The sequence below is a fragment of the Felis catus genome, chromosome F1 (assembly GCF_018350175.1).
Source record: "Felis catus isolate Fca126 chromosome F1, F.catus_Fca126_mat1.0, whole genome shotgun sequence".
In the NCBI taxonomy this organism is placed as follows: domain Eukaryota; kingdom Metazoa; phylum Chordata; class Mammalia; order Carnivora; family Felidae; genus Felis; species Felis catus.
The window spans coordinates 27017262-27043032 of NC_058384.1; the positions used below are offsets into that span (position 1 = coordinate 27017262).

General features: G+C 42.2%; 1 protein-coding gene across 4 annotated transcripts in view; it reads left to right on the top strand.

Annotated features, from left to right (window-relative positions):
- The window catches only part of STX6 (syntaxin 6), a 51764-nt gene that overhangs the window by 12464 nt on the left and 13529 nt on the right, over positions 1-25771 (top strand). For all 4 annotated transcript variants that reach the window (XM_045048518.1, XM_003999284.6, XR_002739049.2 and 1 more), the window contains exons 2-6: positions 8575-8744; positions 11546-11640; positions 19531-19593; positions 23195-23320; positions 24521-24627. In XM_045048518.1, the coding sequence (XP_044904453.1) occupies positions 8575-8744; positions 11546-11640; positions 19531-19593; positions 23195-23320; positions 24521-24627 (561 nt within the window). The remainder of the gene's footprint in view (positions 1-8574; positions 8745-11545; positions 11641-19530; positions 19594-23194; positions 23321-24520; positions 24628-25771) is intronic.

Below are 25771 nucleotides of genomic sequence, written 5' to 3' on the forward strand. Positions count from 1 at the left end.
AGACCTTTCTTTCTTTCTTTCTCTTTCTTTCTTTCTTTCTTTCTTTCTTTCTTTCTTTCTTTCTTTCTTTCTTTCTTTCTTTCTTTCTCTCTTTCTCTCTTTCTCTCTTTCTCTCTTTCTCTCTTTCTCTCTTTCTCTCTCTTTCTCTCTTTCTCTCTTTCTCTCTTTCTCTCTTTTTGATGTTTGTTTTTGAGAGAGAGAGACGGAGCATGAGTGGGAGAGGGGCAGAGAGAGAGGGAGACACAGAATCCAAAGCAGGTTCCGGGCTCCGAGCTGTCTGCACAGAGCCCATCGTGGGGCTTGAACTCATGGACGGTGAGATCATGACCTGAGCTGAAGTCGGACGCTTAACCGACTGAGCCATCCAGGTGCCCCAAGACCCTTCTTTTTTAAAAGTTATGATTTACCTACAGTAAAACTGACCCTAATTTTTAGTGTACAGTTCTTCAAGATTTGACAAACTGATACAGTCGTGCGTAACCACCATCTCACAAATAAGGTATGGGACCGATACATCTCCCCTAAAAAGTTCTCTGCAAGTTTACTCCTTGGTGAGTCACAGATAGAAACTACAGCAGGTGAGGGGCGCTTAGGTGGCTCAGTAGGTTAAGCATGCAACTTCGGCTCAGGTCATGATCTCACAGTTTGTGGGTTTTGAGCCCCACAGCGGGCCCTGTGTGCTGACAGCTCAGAGCCTGGAGCCTGCTTTGGATTCTGTCTCCCTCTCTCTGCCCCTCCCCCACTTGCACTCTGTCTCTCAAAAATGAATAAACATTAAAAAATTTTTTTAAAAAACTACAGCAGGTGAGTCGTTGCACAAAGGAAATATTTGCATCAAAGAAGGAGTTCACAGGGAATAACTTCTAAAACTGTGACTCCCCAAGCAAGTATGGATGCGTTCCTTGTACTTAGGGTTAGGATGAATATTTAAAAAGGGGAGCCTTGTCATCAAATGTGGAGGTGGGTGTAAGGTGCCTGCACCATAAGAAAACCTGCCTGTGTGAGCTTCGTATGTTATGTAAATGAGGCTTGCGCTCCTCATTGGAGGATTGGGGGAAGTTTTAGCGTTATAATGAGGGAAAGGGAGTTGTAGGTCCTTCTGTAGGTCACTCCACGCTCCATCTTCCCCAGGCTTGAGTCAGGGGGGGTCACACTCAAACTGGTCTGGGCGCTCTGGGCTGGCCGGAACTTTTGTCAGGGCAGGTGCAACTGCCTGAGTTGCTGTCGCTTGGGTGTTTTCAATTTTTGGCAGTGACGACTAAAGCTGCTCTAAGAATTTGCAGGTGGTTGTGTGAGCGTAAGTTTTCATGTCACCTAGAAGTGAGATTGTTGGGTTATATGGTAAACATATGTTTAATTTTAAGACACAGCCACACTATTTTACGAAGTCGCTGTGCCATTTTGCATTCCCTTGAGAAATGCAGGAGAATCCCGGCTACTCCGCCGCCCGGTCAGCATTTGGGCATCCTCGGTTTGTTTTAGGCCATGTGTAGTGGTATCTCACTGTGCATTTAATTTGCATGTCTGTAATGACTAATGGTATTGGACGTTTTATATTCTTAAGCTGTCATCTGTATGTCATCTTTGGGGAAAGCACTATTCACATCTTTTGCCCGTTTCCCTTTTGCTGTTTTTTCTTTTAAGTTTTTACTTATTTGAGAGAGAGAGAAAGCGTAAGGTGGGGAGGGGCAAGAGAGAGAGGAAGAGAGAGAATCCCAAGCAGGCTCCACACTGTCAGCACAGAGCCCGATTCAGGGCTCGCGCTCACCTGCTGCGAGATCATGACCTGAACTGAAGTCAGATGTTTAACTGACTGAGCCCCACCCCCCCAGTCGCCCCTGCCCATTCCCCGCCCCCCATTTCTTTCTGGGTTTTGTTGTTGTTTGTTTGTTTGTGTTTTTGAGAGAATGAGCTCCATTGGGGGAGAGGGACAGAGGGAGAAAAAGAGAGAATCTTAAAGGAGGCTCCACGTTCAGTGTGGAGCCTGGCTTGGGGCTTGATTTTACCACCCAGGGATCATGACCTGACCCTGAAATCAAGAGTTGGATGCTCAACTGACTAAGACACCCAGGTGTGCCTTTCCCTCCATTTCTTTAAAATGTCTTTTAAGTTTATTTGAGAGAGCATGTGCAGGAGCAGCAGAGAGAGAGGAAAAGAGAATCCCAAACAGAGCTCTTGACACATGGGGCTCGATCTCCCAAACCCCCAAACCGTGAGATCATGACCTGAGCCAAAAGATGGACAGTTAACCGACTGAGCCACTCAGGCACCATACTCCCAGTTCTTAGTTGGGTTTGTTTTCTTATTAAGTTTTGAGAGTTTTTAAAAAATTATATTCTAGGTAAAAGACATTGATCAGATATATAATTCATGAACGTTTTCTCCCAGTCTTAGTACACATTTTTAAAAAATTTAATGTTTATTTTTTGAGAGAGAGACAGAGACAGAACATGAGCAGGGGAGGGGCAGAGAGAGGGAGACACAAAATCTGAAGCAGGCTCCAGGCTCTGAGCTGTCAGCACAGAGCCCGATGCGGGTCTCGAACCCGAGAACCGTGAGATTATGACCTGAGCTGAAGTTGCTTAACTGACTGAGCCACCCAGGCATCCCCTTAGTACACATTTTGACATTCTGTGTGGCAAAATGAGAGTGTGCCAAAGCACTTTTGCTATATTGTGAATGAAATAAGATGGCTATCTCCAGGAAAAATAATTTGTGATTGAGTTGCAAGCTGAAATAGCTCGTTTTTTCCCTTCACAGATCCCATTTTTACTTGAAAGAATGCCTGGCAAACTTGTTACTGGAACTTGCATATGTTCTCAAATTTCAAAATTAAAAAATACTTGAGATATTTTCTCAGAAATGAATGAAGTGAACCTGTCACTTAACAGAAAACAATTGACAGTATTTTCAATGATCATAAAATTAGAGCCTTTGTTTAAAAACAGAATTTTGGAAAACTTCTCTCAAGTACTATCACCTTACATATTCCCAGTAATTAAGTTTTTCTGATGATATTGGTGGTGATATTATATGATTTTGGATAGTGTATAATGGAAAGACTCAGCATTTTCAAGACCTGTGATACTCAGTAAACTAGTATTTTCCAGATGACCAGTACATGTGATAAAATTAGACATGGGTGGGGCGCCTGGGTGGCTCAGTCGGTTAAGCGTCCAACTTCAGCTCAGGTCACGATCTCATGTTCCGTGAGTTCGAGCCCCGCGTGGGGCTCTGGGCTGATGGCTCAGAGCCTGGAGCCTGCTTCCGGTTCTGTGTCTCCCCCTCTCTCTGCCCCTCCCCCATTCATGCTCTGTTTCTCTCTGTCTCAAAAATAAATGTTTAAAAAAATTTTTAAAAAAATTAGACATGGGTGGGTGAAAGATCCATTCAAAATACAAGGTAGGGCAATGGATTGTAATACATGAGAGTTCAAAAAGTCTTTGATACAGTTTCAGGTTCCACATTGCAACTAACCTTTAAGAAGTGGCCATTTTGTTGAGTTTTGGTATAGTGGCAAAAAGGAATATCCACAATTATCTAAAAAGACTGTTAAAATACTCCTCCCTTTTCCATCTGTCTATCTGCATGAGGCTGGGTTTTCCTCATATACTTCAACAAAACATGTTCACAGACTGAATGCAGAAGCAGATATGAGAATCTAGCTGTCTTCTGTTAAACCAGATATTAAAGAGATTTGCAAACATGTGAAAGAGTGTGGATTTTTAAGATGTTATTTTTTGGTAAAAACATTATGTTAACACGTAGTAAGTTCATTGTCATGTTTGATTACTTGATACTTTTTTAAACATGTTTGGATTTCTAATATGGTAAGTGGCAGTAGATAAATAACCCACATCAATTTAAGTTTTGGGGGTCTTCAGTAATTTTGAAGAGTGCAAAGAAACCCTGAGATCAGAAAAGTATATGAATGTTTAGTTAAGATAATTTAATTCAAGCATCATGGTTGTGTTCTGGTGATGGAGAATGAGGGATGCCCTGGCCTGAGGCTTCTGTGGTTTAAGGCTTCTAGGTCTCAAAAAGGAATTTATGTTTACTTTACAGAAGTGGTAATTTTATATTCTTTGAAATGAGATGTCATTATAGATACCTCTTTAAACTCTTTTATTATCATAGATGATACTCAACACTTACAAATAAACCAATTACCTCGGATTATGGGAAGGTGTGTACCTCCTTCTCTACCAGATCAGCCAGAAACCTTACTAAAAATTTAAAAGTGGATTTATATGTCAGTTAGTCCTTCCCCATTTTATGTTAGAGTTTCTCAGCACTGCAAGTATAAGGCTGATAGGGGAGGAACAATGAGAGAACTCTGCTAACTCATAAACTGGGTGCTGAACTTACCTGAGGAGATTCACTGTTGGCCATATAGCTCATTGGTGTGTTCAGCCTGGCCCAGTAGCTGTATTCTGTGTTTAACACTCAGCGTTCTAGCTCTCATGAGTGGTCTCAAACCAAAATATTATTGTTATGCACCTTTCTTCATTTTGTAAGTGCTTTGTCTTCTGGTACTTGAAATGTCAGAGGGAATAGGATGCATGCAGTTTCTGTCTTAAAGCTACAGGTAGCAAACACCCTGATTGTGCACCCAGAAGAATTGGTTAAGGAGTCATAGAAGGATCAAAACAGGTCTCATAGTTTGGGTGCATGAAGATTATAATCTTTGTACGCAATAGACCATATGATAGTAAAATGATTCCTTTTTGGCTTTTATAAGCAATAGTATTCAATTACAACATTTAAATTGTAGATATTGGGGCACCTGGGTGGCTCAGTTGGTTAAGTGTCCGACTCTTGATTTTGGCTCAAGTCATGATCTCCCATTTCATGAGTTTGAGCCCCACATTGGACTCTGTGCTGACAGTGCAGAGCCTGCTTAGGATTCTCTTTCTCTGCCCCTCTCCCTCCCTTCCTCCCTCTCTCTCTTTCTTTCTCTCTCTCAATAAATAAACATAAAAAAATAAATTATGGGTGTTGGCCCATTGGTAGGGGGCAAAGTTTTGCCTTTTTTTTTTTTTAATGTTTATTTATTTTTGAGGGAGGGTGGACAGAGGATCCGAAATGGGCTCCATGTTGACAGCAGAGATCCTGATGTGGAGCTCGAACTCCCCAACCACAAGATGATGACCAGAGCCGGAGTCAGACACTCAACTGACTGAGCCATCTGGGCACCCCAATTTTTTGTTTGTTTTTTTCTTTTCTAGGTCTATCTCTACTTCCCAAAAGTTATATAGTGTCATTTTTACCACACCAATATAGAATGCTGCCTCAAAAGTGGTTGGTCTTTTTTTAAATGTGTATCACATTTATTTATTTATTTATCTATCTATTTATTTATTTATTTTCCCAAGTTTTTATTTAAATTTCAGTTAACGTACAATATAATATTAGTTTCAGGTATAGAATTTAGTAATTCAACACTTGCATACCACACCTGGTGCTCATCACAACAAGTGGCCTCCTTAATTCCAACATCACCTACTCAACCCACCTCCTCCAACTGCACCCCATCATCTCCCCTCTGGTAACAACCATCAATTTGTTCTCTACACTTAAGAGTCTGTTTCTTGGTTTTCCTCTCTTTCTCCCGCCATGTTCATTTGTTTTGTTTCTTAAATTCCACATAAGAGTGAAATCATATGGTATTTGTCTCTCTGACTTATTTCGCATAGCATAATACTTTTTAGCTCCATCCACATCAAATGTCAAGATTTCATTCTTTTTTACTCCACCATATCCTCTTCTTTTTTTTTTTAATCTTTATTTTTGAGAGAGAGAGAGAGAGAGAGGGACAGAGTGGAAGCTGGGGAGGAACAGAGAGAGAGAGAGAGAGAGACATGAATCTGAAGCAGGCTCCAGGGCCTGAGCCGACAGCACAGAGCCCGACATGGGGCTTAAACTCATGAACCCCTAGTTCACAACCTGAGCCAAAGTCAGACGCTTAACCGACTGAGCCACCCCGGTGCCCCTATTCCACCACATCTTTGTTACCCATTCATCAGTTGATTGACATTTGGGCTCTTTCCATAATTTGGCTGTTGTTGATAATGTTGCTATAAACATTGGGGTGCAGGTATTGCTTCAAGTTAGTATTCTTAGTATTCTTATATCCTTTGGGTAAATACCTAGTGTCATTGCTGATGATAGGGTAGTTCTATTTTTAACTTTTTCAGGAACTTCCATATTGTTTTCCACCAACAGTATAAGAGGGCTCCCCTTTCTCTGCATCATCACTTACACCTGTTTTTTTCTGTGTTGTTAATTTTAGCCATTATGATTGGTATGAGGTGATATCTCATTGTAGTTTTGATTTGTATTTCCATGATGTTGAGCATCTTTTCATGTGTCAGCCATCTGTATGTTTTCTTTGGAAAAATTTCTATTCATGTCTTCTGCTGTCAGCACAGAGCCTGATGTGAGGCTGGATCTCACATACCTTGAGATCATGACCTGAGCTGAAATCAAGAGTTGGACACTTAACCACCTGAGCCACCCAGGCACCTCCCTTCTGCCCATTTCTTAACTGGATTATTTGTTTTTTGGATGTTGAATTTGATAAGTTCTTTATAGATTTTGGGTACTAACCCTTTATCAGATATGTCATTTGCAAATGTCTTCTCCCATTTTGAAGGTTGCTTTTTAGTTTTGTTTTTTCTTTCACTGTGTGGAAGCTTTTTATTTTGATGAGGTCCCAATAGTTCGTATTTGCTTTTCTTTCCCTTGCCTCTGGAACAAGTAAGAAGTTGCTCCGGCAGCCAAGGTCAAAGACGTTGCTGCTTCTGTTCTCCTCTAGGATTTTGAGGGTTTCCTGTCTCACATTTAGGTCTTTCATCCATTTCGAATTTATTTTTGTGTATGGTGTAAGAAAGTGGTCCAGTTTCATTCTTTTGCATGTTGCTGTCTGGTTTTCCCAGCACCATTTATTGAAGAGACTGTCTTTTTTCCATCGGATATTCTTTCCTGCTTTGTCAAAGATTAGTTTACCATATAGTTGAGTGCATTTCTGGGTTTTCTGTTCTATTCCACTGATCTGTGTGTCTGTTTTTATGCCAGTACCATACTGTCTTGATGACTACAGCTTTGTAATACAGCTTGAAGTCCGGAATTGCGAGGCTTCCTGCTTTGCTTTTTCTTTTTTAAGATTACTTTGGCTATGCAGGATCTTTTGCGGTCCCATTCAAATTTTAGGATTGTTCTAGCTCTGTCAAAAAGGCTGTTGATATTTTGATAGGGGTTGCATTAAATGTGTAGATTGGGTGGTGTAGACATTTTAACAGTATTTGTTCTTCTAACCCATGAGCATGGAAGGTGAGGGGAAGTTTTTAAAACCTTGTGACTCTATCTAAGTTGAAAGCATGCTAGATCATAACACTTAATGACCTGGTTTCCCTCTCTAAACAAGAAACACACTCACCTGCTATATGTATATTGTATACATGTATATATTTAAAGGTAATAATATTAGGAAGTCCAGTGAGATTTTGGGTTTAAAAATGTCTCAGATTAAAAGACAAGCTCCTAAATGGGAGAAGATATTTGCAGATGATATCTCTGATACAGGGTTAGTATCCAAGATATATAAAGAACTGATATAGCTCAACACTCAAAAAACAAATAATCCAATTTAAAAAATGGGCAGAAGACATGAGCAGGCATTTCTCCAAAGCAGACATATGGATGGCCAACAAATACATGAAAAGATGCTCAACATCACTCATCATCAGGGAAATGCAAATCAAGACTACAATGAGATATCACCTCACACCTATCAGAATGGCTAAATTAAAATACTTACCTTCAGATTAAAATACTTACCTTCAGGGATGCCTGGGTGGCTCAGTCGGGTAAGCGTCCGACTTCCACTGAGGTCACGATCTCATGGTTCGTGGGTTCAAGCCCCGCATTGGGCTCTGTGCTGACAGCTCAGAGCCTGGAGCCTGCTTCAGATTTTGTGTCTCCCTCTCTCTCTGCTCCTCCCCCACTTGCGCGCTCTCTCTCTCTCTCTCCTTCAAAAATAAAGATTAAAAAAATTTTTTTTAAATACTTACCTTCAAAAAGACTAGCTGTGTGAGTAACCCTTCCTCCACCCTTTTTACCCTCATTCTTCCTCCATGCAGGAAAAGGGAAGCTGTGTTAGGACTTGTTCATATGAATATAAAATATCACACCAAATGGCAGCATGTGTGAATGTTAATGGCACTTTAGTTAATTTGTAGGATTGCTTCTTACAGGATTTTTAAGTATATAGTCCATTGAGAGAAAAATTACATTTTGTCCTTCTCTAATCAACTTGATATAACTACTTAAATAATGACTGTTTTATCCCCAAATCAGCTGAGAACATAATACTAGGACTGGTATCTTTAAAGGTTTGAACTTTGATATTTGTTCATGAGGAGCCTTCTGTAAAGAGCTAAAAATACTTTTAGGAGTGGTAGGTGCTGAAGATGGTACATGATCACAGGCGTCAACTTAAAGTCAAGCAGTAGTAACTTGTTCGTGGAATGTGTTGTCTCTGATTTCTGCCTTTTCCCTTCCCCTTGATTACAGAGAGGTACAGAAAGCAGTCAACACTGCCCAGGGCTTGTTTCAGAGATGGACAGAGCTCCTCCAGGACCCCTCCACAGCCACAAGGGAAGAAATCGACTGGACCACCAATGAGCTGAGAAACAACCTCCGGAGCATAGAGTGGGATCTGGAGGACCTTGACGAGACCATCAATATCCTTCTCTATGGTGCCTGTGCCTCTGGGATGGACAGAAAAATGAACACATTTTTGTCCAGATGTCTCAAGTACATAGATTAGATATTTCCTTTTCTAGTCGATTGATGTTGCTCTTCTTTGTACCATGATACACTCAAAATAGTTGCCCAGTGAGCTAAGGTTTAGGGGCCACGTTCTTCTACGGTGCATGATAAGTCAGGCAGTGTGGAGACAGTGTAGTGCAGTGGTTATAAGCTCAGACCCTGGAGTCAGATTGTGTGTTCAAGCCCTAACTATACCAGTTACTATCTGTTTGACTTGGAGCGTTGTTCTCTGCTTCAGTTTCCTCTTCAGCAGAAAGTTAGGATAATAGTAGTACCTAGCTCGTAGGATTGTTGGAAGTGTAGCAGGTAGAGTATGGTGCCTGACGCACAGTGAGCTTCTGTGTTAGCGGTCATTATTACATAGAGGTGTATACAGGCCAGTGTTATACGTTGTTGATTAGAAATCAAAAGAAGATCCTTTTGTGGATTGTCTTCTTCCAATTCAGGAGGTGATGCTAGAATGCCAGTGTCCATCGGAGAAGCATTCTAAACCATCCAGTTGCATTTGGTAAAAGCAGATCTGTTACATTTAAGTCATGCTGTTGATGTTAAAGAAGTGCACTGACCTGACTGACGAACCAGAGAACTGTAAAAGCTGAACTATGTGGCCTTTTCTCAGGTGGAAAAATTCCAGCCAATCAAAAACGTTGACGGTATGCCAGCTGCACGTTCTCAGTTCTCTATTGTTCTTTCAGTAAGTGTGACCTAGGAAACCGGCTTTCGTCAGAATCACTCCATAGCATGGGTTCATGTGCAGTTGATGTGTGGACTGCATAATTTATATATATTTCTGTTAATCATAATGACCCTGGGTGCCTTTTAAATTACTATTTTCTAAGTTTGTTTATTGATTTTTTGAGAGAGCGAGTGTGTGCACAAGCAAGGGAGGGGGGCACAAGCAAGGGAGAGAGGGGACGAGAAAATCCCAAGCAGGCTCTGCACTGTCAGTGCAGAGCCCCATGTGGGGCTCAAACCCACGAACCATGAGATCATGACCTGAGCTGAGGTCAAGAGTCGGTTGCTTAACCGACTGAGCCACCCAGGCGTCCTCTTTTTAAATTATTTTTATTTAAAAAAAAATTTTTTTTTTCAACGTTTATTTATTTTTGGGACAGAGAGAGACAGAGCATGAACGGGGGAGGGGCAGAGAGAGAGGGAAACACAGAATCGGAAACAGGCTCCAGGCTCTGAGCCATCAGCCCAGAGCCTGACGCGGGGCTCGAACTCATGGACCGCGAGATCGTGACCTGGCTGAAGTCGGACGCTTAACCGACTGCGCCACCCAGGCGCCCCTAAATTATTTTTAAAAAACAAGCATGTTCTTTAAAATTAGTGGAACAAAATATGTGAGAGGATGGGATCAAAAGCACAGATACAGGAAGATCCGTCTTCCCTTGAGATGGAAGAAGACAAGATTGGGGAGACAGAAATTACAAGAGAAAGAGGAGATACTGTGGGTTCGGTTCCAGATCACCACAATCAAGTGAGTATCGCAATAAAGCAAGTCAAGTGAAGTTTTGGGGTTTCTCTGTGCATAGAAGTGATGTCGACACTAGACTATACTCTGTTAAGTGTGCAATAGGATGTTGTCTAAAAACAGTGTATATACTTTAATTTAAAAATGCTTTATTGCTGGGGTGCCTGGCTGACTCAGTTGGTAAAGCACGTGTCTCTTGATCTCGGGATTGTAAATTTGAGCCCCATGTTGGGTGTAGAGATTACTTAAAAATAAAATCTTTAACATAAAAATATTGCTGAAAAATCCTAGTCATCATCTGAGCTTTCAGTGAGTTACAACCACAGATCACCATAACCAATATAACAGTGAAAAAGCTTGAAATACTGCTAGAATTACCAAAAGGTGACACGGAGACACAAAGGGAACAAATGCTGTTGGAAAAATGGTACCAATAGACTTGCTTGACACTGGGTTGCCACAAACCTTCAATTGGTAAAACACACAGTGTCTGCTAAGTGCAGTAAAACAAAGCACAATAAAATGAAGTATGCTGTTTTCATCACGCATTCAGCAGGTAATCCCTGAGTGTGCCATGTATTTTGTTAGTTACTGGGATGGGACTGGTGAGCAGAACAGTGTACTGGCCCTCATGGAATTTATGGTGAGGAGTAGTGAGGAGCTCTGGGGACAGGGGAACAGACATTAATCAGAATAACACAAATGTCTATTTGCAAACTGTAAGAGAAAAGTACAGAGAGCCATGTGAGTGTCTGACATGGGGCAGCAGGACCAGGCTGGGGGTGAGGAGATCAGGGGAAGCTTCACTGAAGAAGCCTCGATCTCTAGATTCGTAAGCAGGGTTAGCTTCTTGCCATAAGAGGAATGGTTTGGAATAGCAGATGAAACAGGTTTTCAGAGCTGTCATGGGAAAGGTGATCTGGAGTCAGAAAAGAATAGATACAAAGTGCTGGCAGGTCTCTGGAAGAGCCCAGCTCAGCTGTGGTCAGACAGCCATGGATTTATAGTGAACCCAGTCAGCAGTCTTAACCTGGAGGGTCTTCTCCACTTTGAGGCACGGAGATCCTCATAGCTGTGGGAAGAGAGTTTGAGAATGATGTGCGTCAAGTTACCTGTGTGTTCAGAGACATCGAGCCAGATTTTATTGCTTGCCTGTGAGAGATTCTGTGGTTTAACATGATGTCGTTTGTTAGACTTTTGATGATGAAATTGCTTTACCTTGACTCTTTGACCCACGCATAGTTGAAGCAAACCCTAGAAAATTCAACCTTGATGCAACTGAATTGAGTATAAGAAAAACCTTCATCACAAGCACTCGGCAAGTTGTCAGGGTAAGGAATATGAGCTTACTGTGTTATTTGTGCAAGAAATAGCCAAACTGCTTTTCTTAATTGTAAACTAATAGGTCGACTCTGAAACCACTTTTTAGTATGAATTAAATGCCGCTTTCCATCATAATTTCTCTGATTCAAAGAAAGAAATTTGTTTCTAGTATTGTCAGGCTTATTTCTTGGAGCAAAATGGAGAGAATAGATGCCTGGCCCTGGGGAAGTTACTTTAAGGGTGTCCTACTTGGCCATAGCTCTCATTCCTCCAAACCAGTTCTCTTGTTTCCTCTTTATTTCTTGCTCTACTGCGTTTTTGGACAAAAGGAAGAATTACCATTGTAGAAACCATTTGGTTCCTTGATGGATTGGTAATCACTTTGCATTGTGCAGAGTGACTCTTACCAGGTTTGGATAGCGGCCTCTTCCACCATCTGAATTGCTTCTGGAACTTTTGCAACCCGTGTTACTGACATTTCCATATACAACTGCTTGACAGCCTTTCGGGAGCTGTCCAGAGCAAGCATCCATCAAGAGTGTTAAAAGCCAGTCCAAGTTGAACAAATCTTTAGTCTCAAATTACATAGCTAATAATCTATTGTTAAAAAAAAAAACCTAAGAGAAAATATCATTTAAGTCAAATCCTGTATCCTTGAGATATGTTTGTATTTGAAACTATATGGCTAAGCCGTTTGATTAGCATAACTAGATGTAAGAGAACCAGCTGTCTTTAACATATGTACTAGAAAGCAGCTTCCTTGAATAAAAAGACTTGGGATCATACCAGCGCTAACATATGGCTTTGTAAGAGTCATCTTAGGCAGGAACCTTGGTATGTGTTTGCCAAAAACTTTATGTCATGTGATTTCCTTTTGAAATTATTTCAGATGGTAGGTTATCACTGAACTTTAACTATTCTTGTTTCTTCTTTTATTCATTAGTTGCCTTTCTATATACATATATCTAAATTATTTTTAAATAAGGCCATACTTTAATGGGCCTCATATTTTTGGACCTGGGTGCCCCATCTATATACACTGAGCATTTGAATTAGACACTCTTAATTTCTAGCCGGTTCAGAACACTGTTCTAATAAGGAAGCCTTTTATTCCAATAAGGTAAATCTCCAATTACTTATTTGATACATATGGTTTGCTTTTCTATTTTTTGTAATAGATTTTCTGAAAGACACTTCTGTAGATGTTAGTATTTAAATGGTGCCTTGCAGTGAAGCATATATCCCTGACCTTAATCATTATATTTATTCTTTCTGCAAAATAGTACTACTTGTAAGTTTTGCAAATTGAAATTCAGAGGTAAGTATATTGAAAGTTAAGTTAATTGGTATAACTGGAAGTAGAAACTGAAGTTCATTTTGAAAACTTTTTAAAGTGTATTCTTTGATAGAACTGTTTAAAATCAAGTCCATGCTTCATAATGCTGCAGCCCTTCTAGGGTTGAGGTCTAAATCATACTCCACTGTATCATCCAACTGAGTATTGTAGAGTTTTTAGTCATTCTCGTTTTAATTGTGACTCCTTTTTGGAAAGCTGTTACTGTTTGCTAGTTGTAGGTTAACAGTACCTAACTGAGCTTTTGTTGATCTCATTTTAATAAATTCTAATTGAAATCCTTCAGAAGAGAAGGACATAGTAATGAGGCTTACTTGAATTTTTTTTCTTTTTTTTTTTTTAATTTTTTTTTTAACATTTATTTATTTTTGAGACAGAGAGAGACAGAGCATGAATGGGGGAGGGGCAGAGAGAGAAGGAGACACAGAATCGGAAGCAGGCTCCAGGCTCTGAGCCATCAGCCCAGAGCCTGACGCGGGGCTCGAACTCACAGACCGCAAGATCGTGACCTGGCTGAAGTCGGACGCTTAACCGACTGCGCCACCCAGGCGCCCCTTGAATTTTTTTTCTTAAAGCACCATGTGTTGATTGAATATTATTGCATTTGGGGGGCGCCTGGGTGGCTCAGTCGGTTAAGCATCTAACTTCAGCTCGGGTCATGATCTCGCGGTTTGTGAGCTCGAGCCCCACGTCAGGCTCTGTGCTGATGGCTCAGAGCATGGAGCCTGCTTCGGATTCTGTGTCTCCTTCTCTTTTTGCCCCTCCCCAACTTGTGCTCTGTGTCTCTCTGTCTATCAAAAATAAATAAATGTAAAAAAAATTGTTTTAATTAAAAAAATATTATTGCATTTGGCTAAGCAGTATTTGCAGGTTTTTTTTTTTTTATGTTTATTTATTTATTTTGAGAGAGAAAGCGAATGCATGCAAGGGAGGGGCAGAGAGAGAGAGGGAGAGAGAGAATCCCAACCAGGCTTCTCGCTGACATAGGGTTCCATCCCATGAACCGTGAGATCATGACCTGAGCTGAGATTAAGTAAGAGACACTTACCCTACTGAGCCTCTAGTTAAGCAGTATTTATATACTGAGATCTCTGGGTTCTAGTTGGAGGAGGTAGAGTAGGATCAGAGAGTTAGGAGATTTGGGAAAAGAAACCTACGACCAAGCTCAGGTTTGGGATGTGTATATCACAAGCTTACATAAAGTCCTCTGTTAACCTGTTATCAGTACGTTTTCGTTTATTTGCTCCAAAAGGAGTACGTTTTGATCCACAGCTTTCTCCTTCTTAGGCAGGAGAGTTGGTAACACATCGTACATTTGTGTGTGTGGTTGTTCTGTCTGAAGAATTACATCTTTCCCTCATTTTTCCTTGCAATTCATGTCCATTGGCTTTGCTTTTAGAAGCATCCCTGGTTTCAAGAGTCTTGTTTGTGTGTTTTCCCAAGTGTCTTTGAAGTTTATGTAGTTTTTACTAAGTTTTGCTGGCAGTTTTTATTGAAGAGAGCAAAAATATTTTTGTGTGTGTGTAAATAGCCTTTGATATTTTTGAAGTAATCATTTTTGTATTTGTGGGGTCACCTACACATCGGAGATCTTGCATGTGAAATCTTTGTGTTGTGGAAATATGTTCCAGAAGTGACTTTGTCTTAACTTAGTAGCAGAAGGTTTTGAAGTATATGGCAGAGGCACAGGGAATGAACTGTGAGGAGACCTGAGTTCTAGGCTCATTTGTGACCTTAATAAATTTTCATCATGGCAAGTGATTTAGCCTCTCTGGCTCTATGTTTTCTTTATCAATTAAATGGTCCTCACAGACATTCTCTCTAACTTTCAAAGATGATGAGAACTGTACCCCTTGCGAAAAAAAATCCAACTTGTTCCAACCCAAGAATTGTTTCCGTTTCATTGTAAGTCAAGATAGACATGGTTAACCAAAAAGGGGGAGGTGTACAATGTGGACAGAGATGACGTTGGGATGTGTGACCTCTGAGTGCTGAGTACTGGGATGTATGGTGTCCCATTCACTCAGTTTGGAAGACACCATGGAATGGGAACAGGAGCATAAGTAACTAGGACATTTATTGTGTTGTGGGGTTTTTTTGTTTTTTTGTTTTTTTTGACAGACGAACCAAATTGTATTGGTATTAGCTGCTTCTGGACTGCTGGTTCTAAACTTCATGTGTTAGAAAGAAGATGACTGATTACCTTTTTGCCTGATAGGTTGTTACAGAATGCTTAACAGTGTTCAGTGACTTAGCTTAAAATTCCAAATCCTAATAAGGAGGCTGGTGGCTGATAACTTTTAACGGACGTAGAAACAAATAGCGACTAGAACTGAAAGCCTGGCTGTTTTACCTGCTGTCGTGGCCACACAGGACACACGCTGCACAGCCATTGGAAGAGTCACTCGCCATCAGGGCTAACGGCCCCTCCACATATATTTTAGTAAGCAGACACTTTAAAAACCTGGAGCTTTTAAATACATATTTCATTAAAGTAATGCATGTTCATGAAGGAAAATTAGAAAAGTTTATAACAGGAAAAAATAGAAAAAAGAAATCTAAGCTCCAAATAATGAACACAACCTTTGCTATATTTTTCTCATGGTGATTTTCTTCTCAGTGTATGATAGTTGTATTTTTACAGTTGTGATCATAGTGTTAAGTCATCATAAGCATTTTGTATTTTAATTTTTAAAATTAAAAACAATTCATACTTGCTATTTTTAAAATGCAAATAATTTTGCTGGATGAGAAAGGTAAAAAATGCCCCTCCATTCTGTCATTCCACTCCCTGGAAATAATCACTATTAACAGTTTTACATATTTCCTCTAGTCATTATATGACATTGAAATAGACTCTTTTAAAACAAAAAAAATTTTTTTAAATGTTTGTTTATTTTTGAGAGAGACAGAGACAAAGTGTGAATGGGGGAGGGGCAGAGAGAAAGGGAGACAGAATCCTGAGCAGGCTCCAGGCTCTGAGCAAGCTGTCAGCACAGAGCCCAACATGGGGCTCGAACTCACAAACCATAAGATCATGACCCGAGCCGAAGTTGGACCCTCAACCAACTGAGCCACCCAGGCGCCCCTGAAATAGACTCTTCAAAGAAATGGCACATTAGTCTGAGTTTACTCTAAGTTACTGTTCTCTTCTTGGGACATGCTGCTTTTTTCTATTTTTCTTTCCTATTATAAATAGCACTGCAGTGTACATCTTTGCTTTTTTTTCTGGTATATATTTTATACTGTTCTTTTTTTAAGATTTTATTTTTAAGTAATCCCCACACCCACCATGGGGCTCTAACTCACAACCCTCAGATCAAGAGTTGCATGCTCTACTGACTGAGCCAGCCAGGCGCCCCTTTTATATTGTTTTCTTAAAATAAATCCTAATAGTGGAATTGCTAGGTCAAGGCCGTGAATATTTGACACAAATATCAAGGCTCCTGTTACAAAATGTCAAGTTTTTTCAGTTAGTCCAGTTTACTTTCCAGCCATTGTTCCAGAGCAGCAGTTTTTTTTTTTTTTTTTACATTTTTATTGAAGTACAAAAATAGAGAAAAGTGCATGTATCCCAGGTACACAGCTTGAAGAGTTTGTAAACTGGTGACAGCCATGGAAGCATTCCAGAGCATTCCCAGCACCCCTAGAAGCCTCCTTGTGCGCCTTTACGGTCTCTACTTCCCTGTTCACTGTGCTGACTTCTTTTTTTTTTTTCTTTTCATTTTTTTAATGTTTATTTTTGAGAGACAGAGCACGAGCAGGGGAGGGGGCAGAGAGAGAGGGAGACACAGAATCCGAAGCAGGCTCCAGGCTCTGAGGTGTCAGCACAGAGCCTGACGCGGGGCTCAAACTCACAAACTGTGAGATCATGACCCGAGCTGAAGTTGGACACTTAACCAACTAAGCCGCCCAGGCGCCCCACACTGTCCTGACTTCTAATAGCAAAAACACGTTCTACAGATAAAGTTCAAGGTTTAATTGAACTTCAGTTATTTTTTCCATACATGTTTGGATACATGTTGATATTTTCATTATTTCTTTATGCAAGTAATGTTCACTGTTTTTTTTTAAACTATTATAAAATGTATTAAGTGCATTTTTAAAGCATATGTTATCCCACCAGTGAACATTTAACACCACCCCAGGTGACTCACTCAGGTAAATCTCACACATTTAAGAAACATGGCTTATACCACTGAATTCCCTTTGTTTTAAATAAGCCAATATCTGTATGTTCATGGTGGGTGCTTTTTTTTTTTTTTAAACTAAGTATATTTTTCTCAGTTTCTATGGGTGGCCATTTTTTTTAAATTTTTTTTTTTTTTGAGGTTTGTGAACGGCGAAATAGGTAGAGAATTTTAGAATTTCTGGGTCAACTGGACCCTAGACAGAACACCCCTCGGATGTGCTACCTACCCAGTGTCATTTCCAAGGGCTCACATATCCTCTTGTTGAAGGCCCCCAACAGAGGGGGTTTGCTCCTTCTGGATGCACCCTTAGATGGGCAGCACTGGGAGGGACATAGTGACAGGTTATAGTAAAATGATCTCTTTACCTTTGCTCTGCTGGATTAATAACATTTTTTTCTACAGAATACCCGAAGTGATCTTCTAAAACATGAACCAGAATACTCCATGGCCATGCTTAAAATACTTTAATGCTTCTCATTTGCCTTTGCACAGGGGCCTGCAATCTATGACCCATGAGATCTAAGAACAGTTCTACATTTTTTAAAGTATAGTTAGAAAACGTGCGCGCACGCGCGCACACACACACACACACACACACACACACACCAGTGTATGATGGGCTGAATATTTAATATTTACTCCTTTACAAACAAAGTTTGCCAGCCCCTGCCTCAGAATAAAATCTAAGCAGCCTGAAGGGCCTGCACGTTTGGCCAACCTTCTCTTCTGTCCCCTAGCCCCAAACACGCAGCTGGCTCCTTGGACCACCCTGGCCTGCTTTCTCAAGAGCCAAAGGCACTGAGCCGTTTCCCACCTCCAGGCTTTTGTATTTGCTATTCCCTTTGCCCAGATTTCCCGGCCTTTAGTTCTTTCTGTGGTTGACTCATTCTTGCCCTTCAGGTCTCGATTCCATTGTCCCCCCTATCCTATGCCTCTAGAGTGGCATTCATCACCCACTCAGTTCCAGCCCTGTTTATTCCCCTCCTTCCCAACACAGCAACCACTTTGTTGACTTATCTGTGGGATTACTCTTTGCCTTTTCTCCACCATAGTGTCGGCTCCATGTGGGCAGGGACCCGGCCTGTATTGCTCACTGCTGTACGTGGGCACGTATTAGGCTTTAGTGAGCATTTGGTGAGCGTAAAAATGGGTGCTGGGAAAGTTGAAGCAAGGTGGTTATTATTCAGACTGCCCATAGGAATTAGGAAAACTGTGGCACTGTCTCATCTGCTGTTCACTTGTCATGCGTCTTGGAAAAAGTTTCTGAGCGCCTAATACCTCAACATTTGCATCTATAAAATAGCCTACTTGCCAACAGAAAGTTATGAAGTTATTTTGGCAGCATTTATTTTTTTAAAGAAAAATTGTATTACAGCAATCGTACTCAATTCAAATAATTTTAAAGGATATTGGGTTGTGGTTAAATATGATAAGGAAAATGGCTCATATTTAATCAGGTGTTTTACTTCAGAGTAAGTAATGGGTCCATTCATTTTTCTTTTCATACAAAATTATTTTTTAATGTTTATTTTTGAGAGAGAGACAGAGCTTGAGCAGGGGAGGGGCAGAGAGAGAGGGACACACAGAATCCAAAGCAGGCTCCAGGCTCTAAGCTGTCAGCACAGACCCTGACGCCAGGCCCAAACCCACAAGCAGTGAGATCATGACCTGAGCTGAAGTCGGACACTTACCTGACTGAGCCACCCAAGCATCCCTTTACAAAATTATTTTTGATACTGCTCTGGAAATTCACTCTTGGATTAGAATAGTCTATACTTCACATGAATCCAACCCAGAAATAAAACAAGATAGAATACTAGGAAGTATTCTCTGGTGTTTAATGATAGATATACTTTATCCTGAAGTGCATGATTTTTCACATGTATTCTGTTTGAAGATCTCAGTCCTTGAGCACAGGTTCTTGAGTTTGTGTCCCAGGATTGCCGTTTACGGACCGTGTCACCTTAAGAGAGTATCTCAGCCTTTGTAGATCTCAAACTCCTCACCTGTAAAGCAGAAATAATACCAGCTTCATAGAGTTGTTATGAAAATTTAGTGATAAATATAAGTGTTCGGTGGTATTTCTGACCCGTGGTTGGTACTCAGGAAATCCCAGCTCCCTTCCTCTGTCTTCCTCTTTAAATTTAGTATCCAGGTTATGCCCTTTTAAAGGAATGCCAGTCCCACTATTTTATTTCCTTTATTTTTGAGACTTTAAAGAATGCTGTCTTTTTGTTTTAAAAATTTCATAATAATGTATGTGTATTTTGCTAGCATGTAAAATATTAACCATGATTTTGTTTAATCTGAGGGTATTCGTTTGTTTTCTGGTCTTCTCCTTACCTCATTAGGACATGAAGGATCACATGTCACCTTCCTCTGTGCAGGCATTAGCTGAACGAAAAAACAGACAGGTGAGTAAACATCTGAATATACAACATCAGTCAAAGAAAATAGCATGGTTAGGTATTTGTAATTAAAAAATGCTGATGTCTGCGTATTGTGTGTTTAAGCAGAGGACATGTACACGCTGAGCCTGGAGTGAGGTCAGCAGGTGTGAGAAAGCCTGGTCAGCTGCCCCTCCGCTCCCTCACACCCTCTGGCTCTCTCGTCTGGGCTCCCATAGCTCCCTCTGCTTATCCTTGTAGCCCCTACCACACGGCATTTCTTCTGGACGTGTCACGCATGCTCTGTGTGCAAGGCTGTGTTAAGTGCTGTAATTGCTCCATTTCCTGTCTTTTTCTCTGCTGGACCCCATGCTCCTTGAAAGTGAGGAACAGTTTGTGTCACAGGCTGTTTTTAAATCTCTGGCTGCTGTTACATTGCCCATAGAACTTACTAGACATCGAATGAGTGAAATTTTATGTAAAGACACTGGAGGAAACTTAATGTGTGTTAAATTAATGTAACGTGTGAATTTAAGTCCTTCGTCATTTTAAGTATTTATTTTTATTTTATTATTTTTAGAAATTTTTATTTATTTTTGAGAGAGACAGAGTGTGAGTGGGGGAGGGGTGGAAAGAGAGGGAGACACAGAATCCGAAGCAGGCTCCAAACTCTGAGCTGTCAGCACAGAGCCCGACATGGGGCTCAAACTCACGAATCATGACATCATGACCTGAGCCAAAGTCAGACATTTAACCAACTGAGCCACCCAAGTGCCCCTTAAATATTTTTTTGACACGAGGTCTAGTTTCTATTAGTTATTACAGATACATCATGAAATCTCATTTCAGAAACCAAAGCACAGATAATGACATATCAAAAATAAAAGCTGCAAGAGACCAGTCCTTGAATTTTAAGTATCTTTTTAAAGTTAGATGCTTGGTGTAGACATTTCTTTCTGACTGATAAAATAAAATAAAATAGTTTTAAAAAATGTACAACAGGGGCACCTGGGTGGCTCAGTCGGTTAAGCGTCAGACCCTGGATTTTGGCTCAAGTCATGATCTCACAGTTTGTGAGATCGAGCCCCACGTCTCTGCACTGTCAGCACAGAGATTCTCTTGGGATTCTCTCTCCCTCTCCTTCTGCCCCATCTCCCTGCCCCCTCTCAAATAAATACTTAATACACACACACACACACACACACACACACACACACACACCAGTCACCTAAAATTTAGATTTAACTTCAATTCCGTTCAGACTCCATAAAGTTACCAGTAGTCAGTCCATTTAGTAGACTGTTAACTCCAGAATGAGCTCACCATTTTTAACTAACTGGATATCAGTAAGTCCTTACTTTATACCTGCACGTGTTTGTTGACCCACTTAATTTTGAAAACAAGTATTGTAAGAGCTCAAAGAAAGGGAGGGGGCTCTCCAGATATCACCCAACTTAATTTTCCTGTTTCCTTTCTCGCATTTCATTTTTCAAGTCATTGTTGTGTTTTATTTTCTTCCTGTCTACCTCCCTTCCTCTTAACGGTGCAACGAGGAAAAGCCAGTGACTGACCTGGTCCATCTGGCACTAGCTCTTGGGAGAAGCCGAGGGTCTGGCCATAGCTGGCTAGTTTTGAAGTTCCCTTTTTGTCTCCACTTCAGCTCACAGGAGCTGAGTGACCTAAGGTAGTTGTGACAGTGAGATCGGGAACTCTTGGCCTCCATTACCCTGAACTTGAATTGTTTTATTCCCCAGATAGTAGAAGTTGAGCTGACATACACAAACTGTGTAGTTACACATTGCCTTTCCAAGCGTGGACTGGAATTTTGTTTTCAGTGTTGCGTGAAACGTCATAGGGTCACATATTGTCAAAGAATCGCAGGGCCGGTTTTCTGTACGCACTCAGGCAGGCAGGCCTCGCTGCTTCCTGCCAGATCAGGTGCTGTGCTACCCCGGCTGAGCTGGGACCTCTGGCTCTGGCACCTGCACACAGGCTGGTCCTCCAGTGCCCTGGGCCCCTGCCGTCTCCTTTCCCATTAAAACAGAGTCCTGGAAGTCAGACTGGTGAAATCTAAGCTGCTTCACAGTAAAGCATAGACGACTGTAAATGGTGTGACATATGTCCACCTGAGTGTAGACCATGGATGCGCTAGAAAAATAGCCCTGATTGTGTCCCCAGGAGCACACCAGGCTGGTGGAGCCCCCAGTTCTCTGTCGGTAGCCTAACGATGCACTATATATAGCCTTATTCTGACCTTGAAAAAATTGTCACTAGGTCCCACTGCCCTCCTTAGAGATTCTTAGAGTCTTCAGCTCAGAAGGAGCAGGATCTCTTCAACTTGACAACCCTACAATCAGGGCAGGGCAGGGCCATCTTCAAAAGGCCTCGGGTCTGCTTCCTCCAGAGGCCAGGTTGCCAAGGACTGCTGGAGGCTCTCCTGTGCCCTGGTCCCCTTCTCATAATCATCTCAGCACTTAGGCTCTGTCTTCGGAGCTTTGCCAAGCCCAGTCCCCAAAGTGTGGCCCTTTGACCGAATTCAGCTCTGAGCATCAGGTGAAGTGGGCCACGTCAGTCCCGAGGGGCTAGTAAAGGGCTTTTCAGACAGAGAAGCAAGTAATCAGTTAGGCTTTTAACAGTTCCGGAGATAAAAAGTACCCGGTAAGAAGATCTGGCAACCACACAAGGAGAAAGAATCTTAGTCAGCAGCATCTTCTGGCTCTTTATGCAGGACTGGTGTGAGCAGTAACTTTGACCAACTAGTCAGACAGGATTGTGGGGCTCCCAGTCCGAGCCCGCAGCCGAGAATGAGCTTTCCCATTCCTGACAGGCCTTTTCATATAAGGGAGACTTATCCTTTTTCCAGACTTATCCTGTTCTGGCTACAAACTTCCTTGAATTCATATTGGGAAACCTGACCCTGGTGAAGAGCTCTAACTTCAGGCCCAGCACTCGCCTGGGTTATCAGGATCAGGCACTCATTCGTGGCCATGTCCGCCTGTGAATCAACCCCCAGGTCCTATCTGGGAAGCCTGTAGCCCTTTCGTTCAACTGGAAGAGCACTGGGATTTATGTATGGGTTAAACTGAAGAGACATTGGTGGTTCTTGGGGCTTCTGTGTGTGAGAGGCTGTGACTTAGCTTCTTATCATACTAGGGCGCTCTCCCACCTCCTTCCAAAACAAAACCCCAGAAACTTCCCTGGCTCACATTTGAATAAAAAGGATTCTAGATCTGTGGGATTACACTAGAACCTGTGAGTCTCTGGTGAACTTCCCAGGGTAGGAAGAGCTGACCTACAGAGGCCGAGTGCTTTTACATTATGTAGTGTGTACAGATGGGCACTTGTTGGTTTGAAGGTGACATTTATTTGCATTTTAATGGGACCAAAGGCCATTTTTGAGTCCCATTGGGAAAGCTTGGAGGCAGCGGGTGCCCTTCCCGGCATTCCTGAAATTGTGCCACGCAGGCACCAACCTCCACCACCACACAAAAGGCTGACCCGATGGAAAATGCACCGTGAGCAGTATGAGAACTCTTTATGTCCCTGCTGTGGAGCATTTATGCAGATAGTAATGGCTTGTTTCCCGCCCCCCCCCCCCCAACCTGGCTGCCCCGTCCCACTCTCACAGGCGCTGCTAGGGGACAGTGGTGGTCAGAACTGGAGTGCCGGAACGACGGAGAAGTACGTGCGCCTCGACCGTGAGCTCCAGTTAGCCAACTCCCATTTCATCGAGGAGCAGCAAGCCCAGCAGCAGGTACCCGAGGGCCCGTAGGCTGCGGTGGGAGCCAGGCCCTCCCTCCGTCCACTGCCAGCAGGTGTTGGGGGGGGGGGGGGGACTTGTCTTGCGGCGGCCTGCGTCCGCCTGTGCCGTGAACCTCCTTCAGAGCATGACCTTGTCAAGAGATCCAAGCTTGATTAGCTCTCTCAGGAAAAGCAGACCAGACATCCACAACTGACAGACAAGGCCATTGATTGAAAAAAACAAAACACAAAAAACTAGCAACGTCTTTCCCCGCCTCCACTTCTATACTCCGTTTTTTGTTCATTTCAACAAAGGCACTTTCAGAAAAATTGAGTCCTTGTTTTTTCATTGAAAATCTATTATATGTAAAAATAATTGCTTTGGTGGAGGTTATACAGCAGAAAGAAAGCGAGGTTGGTTATATTCACATTGTTGCTTTTGATATGTAGTTGTATTTTAAAAAGGAAGCTGAGAACAATGTATCTGGGGATTTGAGGATTTTCTACGCCTTGAAACTACTGGTTCTTAAATGCGAAGTTGTATGTATACATGTAGGACTGTGTGTTCTCTTTCCATTAGCATGTCTGTTTAACCAGTTGTCTACTTAAATTGCTGTTAATCAAGTAGACTTTTTTATATACAAAAAATGAGGAAGGTACAGCACAATTAACAGTAATTATTTATCACTCAGTGGTTGTCCTTGAGACAGCTCACTGCCACAGGGCCGCCTCTGGTTTGTCCTTGAGCAGGAAGGAAAGGACTCGGTGTGCACAGTTTTCCCACATTCAGAGGTTTGCCAGGCTCTCTCTCGTAGTCAGGCTGTGGCAGCCTGTTGTGGATTGAGACCTTGACCCTGGTGTGGGCTTCCTCTTCCCAGATCCCCCCCTGGCTCAGTGGTTACTGCACAGGTACTTTTGGCCCTGGCCTTTTCCCTCAATGGCCTCGAGCCACACGGCATCAGTCCCCCTTGGTGGTTTCAAGGTTTGCTGACTGTTCACACGTTGGATCAGCAGGAGGTATCAGTAGCCTGACGACCCAGCCTTTTGAGCAGTGTGTTCTCAGAGGCGATGGTCTGGTCCTTGGATTTCTGGGCTTTGCTTCTGAATGAGAATTGTCCCAAGTTGGCAAAGACGCGAGCAGCTGCTAGAGTACCGGGACTGGAGCCAGGTAAGATGGATTCTCATTGCTTATTTCCCGTTTCTCTGGCACCAGCTGATTGTGGAGCAGCAGGATGAGCAGTTGGAGCTGGTCTCTGGCAGCATCGGGGTGCTGAAGAACATGTCCCAGCGCATCGGAGGGGAGCTGGAGGAACAGGCAGTGTGAGTATCGACATGCCCCTCTTACTGCAGGGAAACTGAGGGGCAGAGCCGTGTTCAGAGACCCCTGAAAAGCCTGACAGTTACAGGGCCAGTGAAACCAAAAGCTGTTTTACTTACAGCTCTGTCTTCATTCTGTCTTGCAGACTGACCTCCCCCAAAGAAGCAAATTTATCAGATAAAATTTTCAGCAGGGTTTAGGCAGAGTTATTCTCATGTTAGTTTTACACCTTGCAGAAACAGATCCAGTCTCCTCTGAGCAGATTCTTGGAGTGTTATGACGAATGGGAGCATGAGACAGATCTGGCTTTTGTAACCTCCCTGGGGATTTGGGTCCCGAAGAGGATAGGACATGAGCTGGCTTCACTTTATCACCCCATGACTCTCCTGCTCCCTTGAATAAAACTTCTTACTCTGCATCTTAAACTTTAACATTATGAAAAAAAGTTTATAAATTTAACCTCAATTAATAAAAAAATCTTCCCTCAAAAGTAAAAGGTAAACACAGAGCAAACAAGAAAAAACAATTGGGTTTCTTTGTTTTTCTCTCGGGACAGTCTCCTTTTGTGCTTGGAAGCATGGCCCCAAAAGCATCCTTCTAAAACCCGTTCATTTCACAATTTTTTTTTTCTGAAAAGTAAGACCATCCACTAGGATGTTTCAGAACCTCTCCAGTTGCACTCTTAAGTTCAGCATTATACATTCATTCTTCATAAATTCAGAATGGCACCTGCTCTGCTGGAGGTCCTGGGTATTGATAGGGGAGCGATCAGAACAGACCGTCTTTGCCATCAGAGAGTTTACCATTTACTGTGTAGAACGGACGTTCTACAAATGGTGTAAGTCATTAAGAGGTGACAGAGAAGGAAGGAGGAAGGACATGGGACCTGGGAGCCCTCACCTAGCGCAAGCTGCAGACCTGACTTAGCCCAGGTCCCTGAGAAGATGTGTTTAACTGGAACCTGAAGGATGAGGAGAAGGTGTCCCAGTGAAGGGTTGGGGGTGAGGGGAGGGCCAACCCAGACAGAGAGTGAGGAAGTGCATGGGACAGAAAGGTTTACTGTGTATAGAGCATGGGAGTGGGGAGGGGTGCAGAAGTCAAGACAGGGAGGCCTTAGAAGCCCTGTTATGGGGTTAGGACTTTCTC